Source organism: Notolepis coatsorum (genome assembly GCF_963971535.1).
Source record: "Notolepis coatsorum genome assembly, chromosome: 1".
Taxonomy (NCBI): Eukaryota; Metazoa; Chordata; class Actinopteri; order Aulopiformes; family Paralepididae; genus Notolepis; species Notolepis coatsorum.
The window spans coordinates 3,408,372-3,421,470 of NC_140165.1; the positions used below are offsets into that span (position 1 = coordinate 3,408,372).

Consider the following 13,099-nt stretch of genomic DNA (forward strand, 5'->3'; position numbering starts at 1 on the left):
CTCTCTGATCAAAGGCGGCTTTGATCTCAGGCAGTGGGCCAGCAGCGATCCGCACGTACTGCGCAGCCTCTCCTCCGAGGACAAGGCAGCGAGCAGCGAGACCTGGATGGCCACAATCCCAGGAGAAGCCCAAGAGATGACACTAGGACTAGTGTGGCGCTTCAAAACAGATTCGCTCCACTATAGACACAAACCCCTGACCACGGAGCAGGGAAGGTCGACGGCAATACCGACCACCAGACGGAGTGTGTACAGAACACTCGCCCGACAATATGACCCGTTAGGATGTATACTACCGTACACCACCAGGGCAAAGATGATTGTACGAGCATTGTGGGACAAGGACCAGGGCTGGGACGACCCCATTCCCGCACACCTTGCATCCACCTGGAGAGAGTGGGAGATGGAACTCCACTCACTCCCAGGCGTTAATATACGCCGAAGCTACTTCCCACCCACGGTGAGGCCAGAGACATGTAACATGGATCTACACGTCTTCAGTGACGCCTCCGAGGTCGCCTACGGATCAGTAGCCTACTTGCGGGCCCAAGAAGAGGGGGGAGAGATCTACACAGCATTCATCCTCGCCCGCTCGAGAATAGCCCCACGCAAGCAACAGTCTATCCCACGTCTAGAGCTCTGCGCAGCCCTCGCAGGAGCGCATCTAGCCACGCTCATCCAACGTGAGCTCACCATTCCGGTGCATAGAACAATCCTGTGGTCAGATTCCACGACAGTACTCGCCTGGATCAAATCGGATTCATGCAAATACAAAGTCTTCGAGGGAGTCAGAGTCACTCAGATTCAAGAGTTAACCGGAGAGTTAACCGGAGAAGCAAACTGGCGCTATGTTGATACAAAACACAACCCAGCTGACGTCATCACCCGGGGAATGTCCCTAGATGACTTAACCCGTCATAACATCTACAGTGACGGACCAGCATTCCTCAAGCTCCCGGAAGGAGATTGGCCCACGCCCACCCCGAGGGAAGCAAGTGACGAGGAGGCTGAGAATAAGAAACCCATGTTCTGTGGATTGAGCACTGTTGTCTCCGCAGACCCCAACATAGACGATTGCATTACCATAGAGAGTGCGCAGCAACGGACATTCCTGCGGCACCACCCAGAGATTCAGTCCCCCGCTGATATGTCAGCAGCTGACTACGAGGAAGCAGAACTGCTTCTACTGCAACGAGCCCAGAGAGACTCGTTCCCCGATGAACTAGACTGTCTACAGGGAGGAAAGCCCGTCCCATCAGACAGCAGATTGATTCATCTGGCCCCCGAGAGTGACACACATACCCTCATCAGAGTGGGTGGTCGCCTGCGGAGAGCCCCCAATTTACCGGATGACATTAAGTACCCGATCGTATTGAACAGCCGACACAAGGTCACAGAGCTGATTATAAAGAAATACGACGAGGATGTACACCACGCAGGAGCAGAGAGAGTCTTCGCGGAAATCAGACGTCGTTACTGGATACTTCAAGGAAGAGAGGCGGTGCGACGCTTCCAGCGAACCTGTCTAGACTGCGTCTCTACAATTCGTAGCCGCATTTCTGCAGACCCCTCTCTGATTGGTTGAACTCCATTTTTGCAGACCCCTCCCATTTCTGCAGACCCCTCTCTGATTGGTTGAGCGAAGCCCCTCTCTGATTGGCCCCCCGCATGAGCCGAGACAAGCTCCTCTAGCCAGGAGTCGAAACTCCGTTAACTCCAGAGAGAGAGGCTGAACGCAATTTATACGCATGGAAGTATTGATTACGCCATAACGAATCATTAAAAAAATATACCGTTAACTGGAATATGTTGTGTGTGCCTTTACACATGTTGGATAGGATTATGTAATTGGTTTGTATAGCGTCGCGTATAACGTTATTTCGCGTGACTTCACGGTTTATTCACATTTCACAACACAGCCAGCGGTCAACTTGTTTACACTCCCCACTTACTGTACAATGTAACATTTAGATTAACCCAGTTGTCTATCTGTATGTCATATGTTACGATGAATTGAAAATGGGGGACCCTGATGTAAACAAGACGAAAGTCTTTCTCTGGGGTCTGCATTCCCTTAACAATTGTATGTATTCAAGTCAAGTCAAGAGTTATTTGTCACAAGTTGTTTATTAGCCTAGACATTTTCAATTCATCATCTTGTTTACATCAGGGTCCCCCATGTTCAATTCATGATAACATATATGACATACAGGTAGACAGGGGAGGGAATATATACATGCGGTGGGGAGGAGACTGTCTATTGAACATGGGGGACCCTGATGTAAACAAGACAATGAATTGAAAATGTCTAGGCCTACCACAAGTTCAAAATCTGGTATGTCATAAATGTCTAGATGTAGCAGTACTGTCCATCTGTCTACCTGTATGTCATATATGTTATCATGAATTGAACATGGGGGACCCTGATGTAAACAAGATGATGAATTGAAAATGTCTAGGCTAATAAACAACTTGTGACAAATAACTCTTGACTTGACTTGACCACCAGCCTCTCTCTCTTAAGGCATTAACTGGGTTAATTAATCTAAATGTTATATTGTAACTGTCTAGTTATTGATTGATTGAATTGATTGAAAACTTTATTAACAGATTGCAGAATGGGTACAGTACACAGTACAGCTCAATACATCATCAATTGTTGCTGAGGGGGCTGCGAGGGACAAGGCTGCGAGGGACAAAGCAGCCCAGGATAAGATAGCAGGGGGCAAGGTGGGTCCCGCGGAGGGGGGCTCAGACAGGAAGTAGCAGCAGTAGCTGCACTCCAATGGACAATGTAGGTGATTGTAACTGCAGGAGTGTCATAGTGTAATTCTAGTTAGCTGCAGTGTGATGTCATAATAGATCGCCCTGTGTGTACGGTCCTGCTGCCTTGTGATGTCATAATAGATCGCCACTAGTGTATAAATATTGAGACCCTATAAGGTTCGTCCCTTCACTTCTTCACCATCTTCAGACAAGCCACATCGACACCAAGCTCCATAACAGTCCTCTCATATTGCATGCAGTCAATAAGGTACGTTTGGGGCCGTACTGCGCTTGTAGTTAAGTTCAGTGGGTTAACAACCACCCTTGTAACGACGATAAATTGTATGTATGTTGTTATGGTTTGATCCGTGATTGATTGTATTTCATGTATGTTTTCACAGTTTTACGGTTCGGAATAAAGATGTTCTCTTCGAACGGAAATAAAGCCAATCAGTAAACATCAAAGACGAGTTGCTTCATCATTGCAAGAGGGACAGTTACAGTAAAACTTATATGCACCACGATGACCGTGCAATTCTAGAACATCGAACATCCACAACCTTCCGGAACATTCTAGAACATCGAACATCCACAACCTTCCGGAACATTCTAGAACATCGAACATCCTGGCATTACATCAAGATGTCTGATAGTGGCAGCCAGTCCAAGACGGTGGTGGAGGAGGAGAACACCTCCGTGGCAGAGGGCCGAGCACGCAGGCGGACGGCCGCGGCTCAAGAACTGAAGGATGGGCAAAGGACAAAGGTTGCACGGCGGTTCGATAAGTGCAAGAAAGGATGGCAGGCGGCGATGCAGGAGGCTGAGAACGCGCTGATTACCCCGGGCGCACTCGACGTAATGCAACAAGTCACTACAATAGGCAGTGCCGCTGAGAAGCTGGGTGCAGCCTATGAGGCTTGGAAGAGCATTGAAGCGCCTGAAAGTAACGCACGGCGCACCATCAACCGCTGCAACCAAGACACAGAGAGACTTGCAAGGAGACTGTTCGAGGCGCAAGAGGAGCACCTTGAAGCAATGCGGAAACTGGTAGCCGAAGATGCACAGTTAAAGGCACAAGTGGCGGCCGAAACCGCGGAAAGAAAGGTGCAGCAGGCCGCTGAAACCGCGGAAAGACAAGGAAGGCTAGAGGCTAAACGCAGAGAAGGAACGCTATTGGAAGCCCTGCAGAAGCTACATGCAGCTCAAGCAGCTGAAAGAGAAGCCGCGGACAGACAAAGGGTGCTAGAAGCTGCACAGAGAAAGGTTCAGCAGGATGCTGAAACCGCAGAAGAAGAAGAAGAAGTAGTAGAAGAAGAAGAAGTAGAAGAAGAAGAAGTAAAGCGATTGGAAACTAGGAAGACGCTAAGGGCTGCCACGGCACGACCGCAAGTATACGATCAGCCCAAAGGTGCAGCGCAAGCAGCCAGCCAAAGTGGCTACCCAGCTGGAGAAATAAAGGTGTCGCAAGAGCGAGACGTCGCTGTGAAAGAGGAAGTCACGTCTCAGGCAAGCGTAAGGCAGCACCATTTTTCACGGCCAGCTGCAGCACCACCACGGCAACCCCAACTGCAAGCTGCACCACAAGCAGGGCAAGACCAGTACCAGGCGCCACTGCCAGCGGAAGCACAACCAAGGCAAAACCAGCAGCGGTCTCCACTGCTAGCTGTAGCAGAAACAAGGCAAGAAGACAGATGTATCGCACTCCGCGATACACAAAGTGACCCAACCTTGATCCGCGAAATGACAGCTGAGACAGACCAGAGGTTCTTCAGGAGACAGACCAGAGGTTCTTCAGGAGACAGACCAGAGGTTCTCCAGGAGACAGACCACAGGTTCTTCAGGAGACAGACCAGAGGTTCTCCAGGAGACAGACCAGAGGTTCTCCAGGAGACAGACCAGAGGTTCTTCAGGAGACAGACCAGAGGTTCTTCAGGAGACAGACCAGAGGTTATTACAGCAGATGACATAAAGATGCTGGAGCCTGACGTTGCTGAAAGAACGGCAGAGGCCACCCCCATCCCCCAAGAGAATCTAAGGTTCCAGTCGAAAATGGAACGCATCAAGCAAAGCACAGAGTCTACACAATGGAGGTATGTGGCGGCGGAAGAGAATCCAGCCGACCATGCCTCAAGAGGTCTCACAGCAGAGCCACTGATAGCCTCTAACTGGGTCACCGGCCCAGACTTGCTTTGGCAGAAAGGGTTACCAAGTGGAGAAGGCAAGGTGGGAGAGATCGCAAGCGACGACCCTGAACTTAGGAAGGCCCAGGTGCTCACCGCACGGGTGAAAGAAGGCTGGCCGCTGCTAGCGCGCGTACACAAGTTGCCTTCTCCAAGTGGAGAAGGCAAGGTGGGAGAGATCGCAAGCGACGACCCTGAACTTAGGAAGGCCCAGGTGCTCACCACACGGGTGAAAGAAGTCTGGCCGCTGCTAGCGCGCGTACACAAGTTCTCAGACTGGTCCAGACTGGTGAAAGCTATCGCCAGACTCCAGCGCCATGTGAAAGAAAGGAAAGGTCACCAGCCAAAGTCCTGTGAAGCCACCAGTCTAGAGGAAAGGAGAGAAGCGGAGCTAACCATAATCAAGATGGTGCAAGAAGCAACCTTTTCACAAGACATACAGTTACTCCAGAGCCACCAGGAGACACCAGTCAAAGGCAGAGCCACTAATCTGCACCGGTTAGGTCCATTCCTGGATGACCAAGGCATCCTCAGAGTTGGCGGCCGCCTAACGCATGCCGCCTTACCGTCACAGGGGAAGCATCCAGCGGTCCTTCCAAAGGACAGTCATGTGTCTGGGTTACTCGTCAAGCACTATCATGAGAGAGTGCACCATCAGGGACGAGGGATGACCATGAATGCACTCCGATCCAATGGCATATGGATACTAGGCTGCAGCAAGGCAGTATCAGCCCATATCTACAAGTGCACTACGTGCAGGAAGTTCAGACGATGCACGGAACAGCAAAGAATGGCAGACCTCCCCGAGGAACGAATGGAAACTGCTCCGCCATGCACCTACTACGGGATGGAACGATTTGGACCACGTGGAGAAGTCAAGGTGGGAGGGAGCGGTGTGTCTCTGGCTGCCGTAACGAATGCTCTAGCTGTCGGTGGCTATGACGGGGACAAGAACCCTGGTCCAGGAACCCTGTTCCAGGTCAAGGGTACCGGAGCCTCCGGCTCTCTCAAGATCAACCAGGCTGAGGGTAAAGCCAACAAGCCCGCCAAGAAGCCAGCAGCCAAGAAACCTGTGGAAGCCAAAGGACCCACGAAGGCGGCAACGAAGAAGCCTGCTGCTTTCTGGGAAAGACAAAGACGCACCATCATAAGGAGCTTGACGGGGCTTGTCTTGACCATCTTCCCATATGAAGTCATAGCGGTTGTAAACCGCAGACCCCTGACCACGGATTGGCTCAATGATTCATCTAGTCCAGAGCCCCGGACACCAAGCCACATCCTGACCACGAAGGCCACAATCCTCGCTCCACCTCCTGGACAGTTCGTCAAGGAAGATCTGTACATCGGCAAAGGATGGCGTCGAGTTCAAATCTTATCCACCCACTGCTGGACAAGATGGAAGAAGAAGTACCTCCTGCACCTCCAACCGAGACAGAAGTGGACCAAGGATCGTAGGAACGCAAGGGTCGACGACATTGTACTCCTACAGCATGAGTCCACACCACGTAACCAGTGGAGGATGGCGAAGGTTATCGAGGTGTACCCAGGGAGAGACGGGAGAGTGCGCCGCCTTAAGTTGTTTATCAGCGACCCCAATCTTGATAAGAAAGGCAAGCGCATCTCCACACCAGTCGTCCTGGAGAGGCCCATCCATAAGACGGTGACGTTGGTGGAAGCAGAATGAAGCCTCTTGCGCCCTCTAGCTTTGTCTATATCTCTATCATTCTATCTTTTTCTCTCCCTCAGGCTGAGGTGATTCGTCCGGTGGCGGCCAAGGACCATAGTTATTGTAGTTATTTGTAGTTATGGCGTTACGTTTAGGCATTATGTGGGCAGTTATCGTAAGAATCATATACAATGCTTATATATGCTTGGTGGGAGTGTAACTGCAGGAGTGTCATAGTGTAATTCTAGTTAGCTGCAGTGTGATGTCATAATAGATCGCCCTGTGTGTACGGTCCTGCTGCCGCGTCTCTACAATTCGTAGCCGCATTTCTGCAGACCCCTCTCTGATTGGTTGAACTCCATTTTTGCAGACCCCTCCCATTTCTGCAGACCCCTCTCTGATTGGTTGAGCGAAGCCCCTCTCTGATTGCCCCCCCGCATGAGCCGAGACAGGCTCCTCTAGCCAGGAGTCGAAACTCCGTTAACTCCAGAGAGAGAGGCTGAACGCAATTTATACGCATGGAAGTATTGATTACGGCATAACGAATCATTAAAAGATATATACCGTTAACTGGAATATGTTGTGTGTGCCTTTACACATGTTGGATAGGATTATGTAATTGGTTTGTATAGCGTCGCGTATAACGTTATTTCGCGTGACTTCACGGTTTATTCACATTTCACAATTCATCGTCGTGTTTACATCAGGGTCCCCCATGTTCAATTCATGATAACATATATGACATACAGGTAGACAGATGGACAGTACTGCTACATCTAGACATTTATGACATACCAGATTTTGAACTTGTGGTAGGCCTAGACATTTTCAATTCATCGTCTTGTTTACATCAGGGTCCCCCATGTTCAATTCATGATAACATATATGACATACAGGTAGACAGATAGACAGTACTGCTACATCTAGACATTTATGACATACCAGATTTACAAATACAGTACTGTTTGTGATACAAAAAGAGTCCAGAAAAGAAAGGCTATACATTTGACGTAGAAACTGTACATTGGAGGAGGTTGGGTGGGTGGGGGGGACTATACATTGCTTCTTCTAAGTGTCTATGCTTTTTTTTGTCAGTATTTACTGGCTTTCAAAAAAATAACATCTTGTTGCTTGTGTGTTGAAGGACTTTTACCGAAGGGTTACACATATCATGTCTGCACGTACAGAGTGCGGTGAACCCATCCTGGACCTGCGTTGACCATACCTCTTTTGAGGCCACTGTGCGAATGACTCACCAGTCTGAGGAGGAGATCCTGGTGTGGGCAAGGTCGATGCAGGTCACCTGGAGAGTGGCCCATACATATATGTCATATATGTTATCATGAATTGAACATGGGGGACCCTGATGTAAACAAGACGATGAATTGAAAATGTCTAGGCCTACCACAAGTTCAAAATCTGGTATGTCATAAATGTCTAAATGTAGCAGTACTGTCCATCTGTCTACCTGTATGTCATATATGTTATCATGAATTGAACATGGGGGACCCTGATGTAAACAAGATGATGAATTGAAAATGTCTAGGCTAATAAACAACTTGTGACAAATAACTCTTGACTTGACCACCAGCCTCTCTCTCTTAAGGCATTAACTGGGTTAATTAATCTAAATGTTATATTGTAACTGTCTAGTTATTGATTGATTGAATTGATTGAAAACTTTATTAACAGATTGCAGAATGGGTATACAGTACACAGTACAGCTCAATACATACAATTGTTAAGGGAATGCAGACCCCAGAGAAAGACTTTCGTCTTGTTTACATCAGGGTCCCCCATTTTCAATTCATCGTAACATATGACATACAGATAGACAACTGGGTTAATCTAAATGTTACATTGTACAGTAAGTGGGGAGTGTAAACAAGTTGACCGCTGGCTGTGTTGTGAAATGTGAATAAACCGTGAAGTCACGCGAAATAACGTTATACGCGACGCTATACAAACCAATTACATAATCCTATCCAACATGTGTAAAGGCACACACAACATATTCCAGTTAACGGTATATTTTTTTAATGATTCGTTATGGCGTAATCAATACTTCCATGCGTATAAATTGCGTTCAGCCTCTCTCTCTGGAGTTAACGGAGTTTCGACTCCTGGCTAGAGGAGCTTGTCTCGGCTCATGCGGGGGGCCAATCAGAGAGGGGCTTCGCTCAACCAATCAGAGAGGGGTCTGCAGAAATGGGAGGGGTCTGCAAAAATAGAGTTCAACCAATCAGAGAGGGGTCTGCAGAAATGCGGCTACGAATTGTAGAGACGCCCTGCTGCCTTGTGATGTCATAATAGATCGCCACTAGTGTATAAATATTGAGACCCTATAAGGTTCGTCCCTTCACTTCTTCACCATCTTCAGACAAGCCACATCGACACCAAGCTCCATAACAGTCCTCTCATATTGCATGCAGTCAATAAGGTACGTTTGGGGCCGTACTGCGCTTGTAGTTAAGTTCAGTGGGTTAACAACCACCCTTGTAACGACGATAAATTGTATGTATGTTGTTATGGTTTGATCCGTGATTGATTGTATTTCATGTATGTTTTCACAGTTTTACGGTTCGGAATAAAGATGTTCTCTTCGAACGGAAATAAAGCCAATCAGTAAACATCAAAGACGAGTTGCTTCATCATTGCAAGAGGGACAGTTACAGTGATGACGGGGTCCAGTAGAAGAAGAAAAAGAAGGTGAAGAAGGAGAAGAAGGAGAAGAAGAAGAGCCCATAAAAAGAATTGCGGAGGGCAGTAATACGCCTCGATGCGTCTACTCTGCCGGAAATTCAAATAAGAAGAAGAAGAAGACACAACAAGCTCCGAAGCCTCGCTTCAAACGGCACATCACTACTAATTATTATTATATGTGTCTGATGATGACGGACATGGAGCGTCGCCTCGGTCTGCTGTGCGCGCTCTCGGCTCTGCTGGTCCGTGTAGCAACAACAGGTACAGTAGCCTTGTGTCAGAAACCACGCCTTATTTATATATATATATATAATAGACTGTATTTTAACGTCGGCCATATGGTGGTACTTGGAGAGCCAGCTACGTTCTCAGCCGGTGGTACTTGGTGTAACAAGTTTGAGAACTACTGCTCTACCTTAGCCCCTTTCGTGACTTTCGGTTTGCAAGCCTGGGGCTTTTGTGACCGCAGTCACTTATATTTACGGCGCGATTACCCAGTAAAGAAACAACCAAGCGTGATCGCGGGGCTCGGGGTCAGGGGCGTTTTTAGGGTTAGAAAACATTGGGGGAAAATGGAGGGGAAAAAAGTTTGTTCTGACCAGTTTGTTTTGTGATGTTTGTAATCTTGTTTTTAGCGCCTTTGAGGTGCTTTGGTACCATGAGGTGCAAGCATAGTCGTAGTACCCTTGAATGAGTGCTCCTCTTCAGGGTATTCTTGTTTACCAGAGAGGAGATCCGGTACAATAATCTAGTTCGTTGGTTGACTTTTTTGATTACATTGGATGCCATTTTGTCACAGGAAAGATTTGCCTCTAGGATCGAACCTAGGTATGTAATTTCATCTTTCCTTGTGACAATATTGTCACCCACTGTAACTGAGAATGTCATGTCATGTCATTTGCATAAATTAGGAAAAGTAGCGGTCCTAGTATGCTACCTTGTGGAACACCACAGCTCAACTAGTCTCGTTGTCTGCTAATACTGTGTATTAATTTGAATTACCAATATAATTTGTATAAAAATTAAAAAAAAAAATGAAACATCCACTGTTCATTATTCAGTAATAGTGGCATCATGGAAAGAGGCTGTTTTTTCCAATTCATTTGGAATACTTTTTTAAGTGTAACATTTTTATTTTCAATGACACCAAAACGGCAAAACCAACTAGGGGGGGGGTAATTTACCAATAAGGGCTTTAAAAAATACCAACGATAGTAAGTTACGCCTTTCAACCAGAGGACTGATTGCAGTAGTATAATGCAGTAGTAGTGATAACAGTTTCAGTGCATATAATTATAATACAAAGAATAGTGTCCATTCACACTGTCTAGGCCTGCTGTTCATTCACACTGTATCTAGGTCTGCTGTCCATTCACACTGTCTCAGACTATAGTCATTGTTTTCCACCCCCTAAATAAGTGGTGGTGGGGGATGGTAGCCAAGTCTCTACTGCCTAAAGAGGAGGGGGGAGGTTTGGAGCTTCCATGATCTTTGACCTGGCCACAGAGGGGGAGGTAGCCAGTATGGAGCCCTTTCCAGAGTCTCTGTAGGGAATCCTGAATAAATACCATGATATTACCATTGGTATCATGGTTTAAATTGTATTATACGTACCTAGGGATGGGTACCGAATTCGGTACTTTTAGAGGTACCTACCGAAACACGTCGGTACTACCGAGTATCGATTCACGTGAGATCCGCCAGTGCCAACTTTCGGTACATTGCGCAAAAAAAAAAAAAAGTCAGATGACGTCACTTTTTGTTCACCGCAAAAACGAAACCGCACGTTAAGGCACAATACATGTTTTCAAACTCTCTTTGGGTGTTTGCAATTCATGGGGACTGGGGAGTATATGTCTCTGATATCTATCTTGGTAGTGGGAAGGTTGTTAGAAAGTGTAGCTCAGTTTCCACATCTGCTCTGTCTGACATGGCTGTTAGCCTAGCCACGGAGTGTCTTTAGAGGAGAGGAGATTGAATCCGGGACACAATGGGACACTGGCTCTGTTCATGGTCACGAATGGATTCCAGCTTCATTACTACAGATGACAAACGTGTTGTTTCTGTTTTTCTTTTTGACATACTTGCGCCACACGGAACAACTGATCACTACAGCCCAGCATCATATTACTGTAGCCAGTCTCTTGAAACACCACTATTCCAAACTTCCACTCCTCTCGAAACGTTCTTTTGCTATGTGCTCGCGCTGCCGCGTGGGTTTTATTTTTTTTAGCTGTCGGCTTACTCCTTCCATAGTTTGACATATTTGTAACCCGTTTGACGTTCTTAAGCTGACGTTAGCTACGCTAACCGTCGGACATAACGTTAGCTCCTAGGGCTACAGTGCAAGCCGGCACAACTCGGGACAGAAGAGTAGAGGATGTGACGTCGGTAAACAAGCCACACACACACCGCAGAGCGGGTCTACTCCAAAGCGGGGGTGGAGCAAAAATAACTGCTAGAATACTCAATCAGCAGCAGAGTAGTTCATTGCTGCTAGATTGTTTGTTTGTTGAATCAGTTGTAAAATACTTTACATCAGTAAGATGTAAATAATAATAAAGTAATAATAATACATTATTTATTTATTAAATATTAAGTTTGGAATTAAATTTTTTTACAACTGAGGTAGGCAGATAAAAAAAAATTGACTAAAGTACCGAAAAAAGGTACCGTTGGGTACCGGTATCGATTCACAGGTACCGGTATCGGTTCAAATGTGAAAGGTACCCATGGTGTTATTTAAGAAATCGCCATCGTACCACCATGGTGCTTTTTCACAAGGGTAGACTTTTGATATTAAACTATTATATTTGACCAACACTGTCTGGGTTGGTTGGTTGGTTGAATAATCCAATCAGAGGTCATGATTCTCAAACCCTGTCAGGTTTTAACATTGAGTTATTATAATTACATTATTATCATGTGCCAAGCCCTCCTTCTCCCCTTCCCTTCCCCCTCCTCCCTTTCCTCCTCCACCTTCTCTTCTTCCTCCTCCTTCTCCTTTTCCTCCTCCACCTTTTTCTTCCTCATCCTCCTTCCCTCCCTCTTCTCTTCTCTTCCTCCTCCTTCTTCTTCTTCTTCTTCTTCTCTTCCTCCTTCTCTTTCTCCCCTTCCCTCCATCTTCTCATTCACCTCCTCCGGACATTTTACAAAATGACGCTCAATATCTGTTAGGGTTGGGTACCGTTCACATTTGCCGCTAGCTTTTTTTTGGTACTTTACTCTCTGTAATAACACAATTTTTATTATTTCAGTTGTAAAACTAAACTAAAGTCTAAACTTCTCAATGTCAACATTGTTATCATGATGGTAATGTACTTGGTGGAGCCTGATCAGAGTAACACCAGTGTCACCAACTACCCCGGCAAGCCTAGTACACAATAGTATAGTCTGCATTAGTGTTGTCACGATACTGGAATTTCTGACTTCGATACGATACCTTGAAAAGTATCGATATTCGATACCATTTTCGATACCACAGGGAAATGATTTTAATCTTAATTTTTTTTTTTTTTTTTAGCTTTTGTTGCTGGTCAATTCTGCTCACCTTCTCTCTGGTATTATAAGAGAAGAGAAATATAACACTTTTAAAACCCTTTGTTTTAGGGCTGGGCGATATGGCCTAAAAATAAAATCTCAGATTATTTTTAAAGAAAATCCGATTTACGATTTTAATCGATTTTTTTCTCTTGAAAACTAGAAATCATTAAAAAAATATCAAACCAAGATGAATTTTGAAGTGCAAACCTAACTTTCACCAATCTTCATTTAAAAAAATTAT

General features: G+C 46.3%; 1 protein-coding gene across 1 annotated transcript in view; it reads left to right on the forward strand.

Annotated features, from left to right (window-relative positions):
- Nucleotides 1-8,942: 8,942 nt before the first annotated feature.
- The window catches only part of LOC311245552 (uncharacterized protein), a 46,044-nt gene continuing 41,887 nt past the window's right edge, over nucleotides 8,943-13,099 (forward strand). Inside the window, exons 1-2 of the mRNA XM_084335440.1 lie at nucleotides 8,943-9,052; nucleotides 9,186-9,576. Of these exons, the coding sequence (XP_084191566.1) occupies nucleotides 9,492-9,576 (85 nt within the window). The 5' untranslated portion in view covers nucleotides 8,943-9,052; nucleotides 9,186-9,491. The remainder of the gene's footprint in view (nucleotides 9,053-9,185; nucleotides 9,577-13,099) is intronic.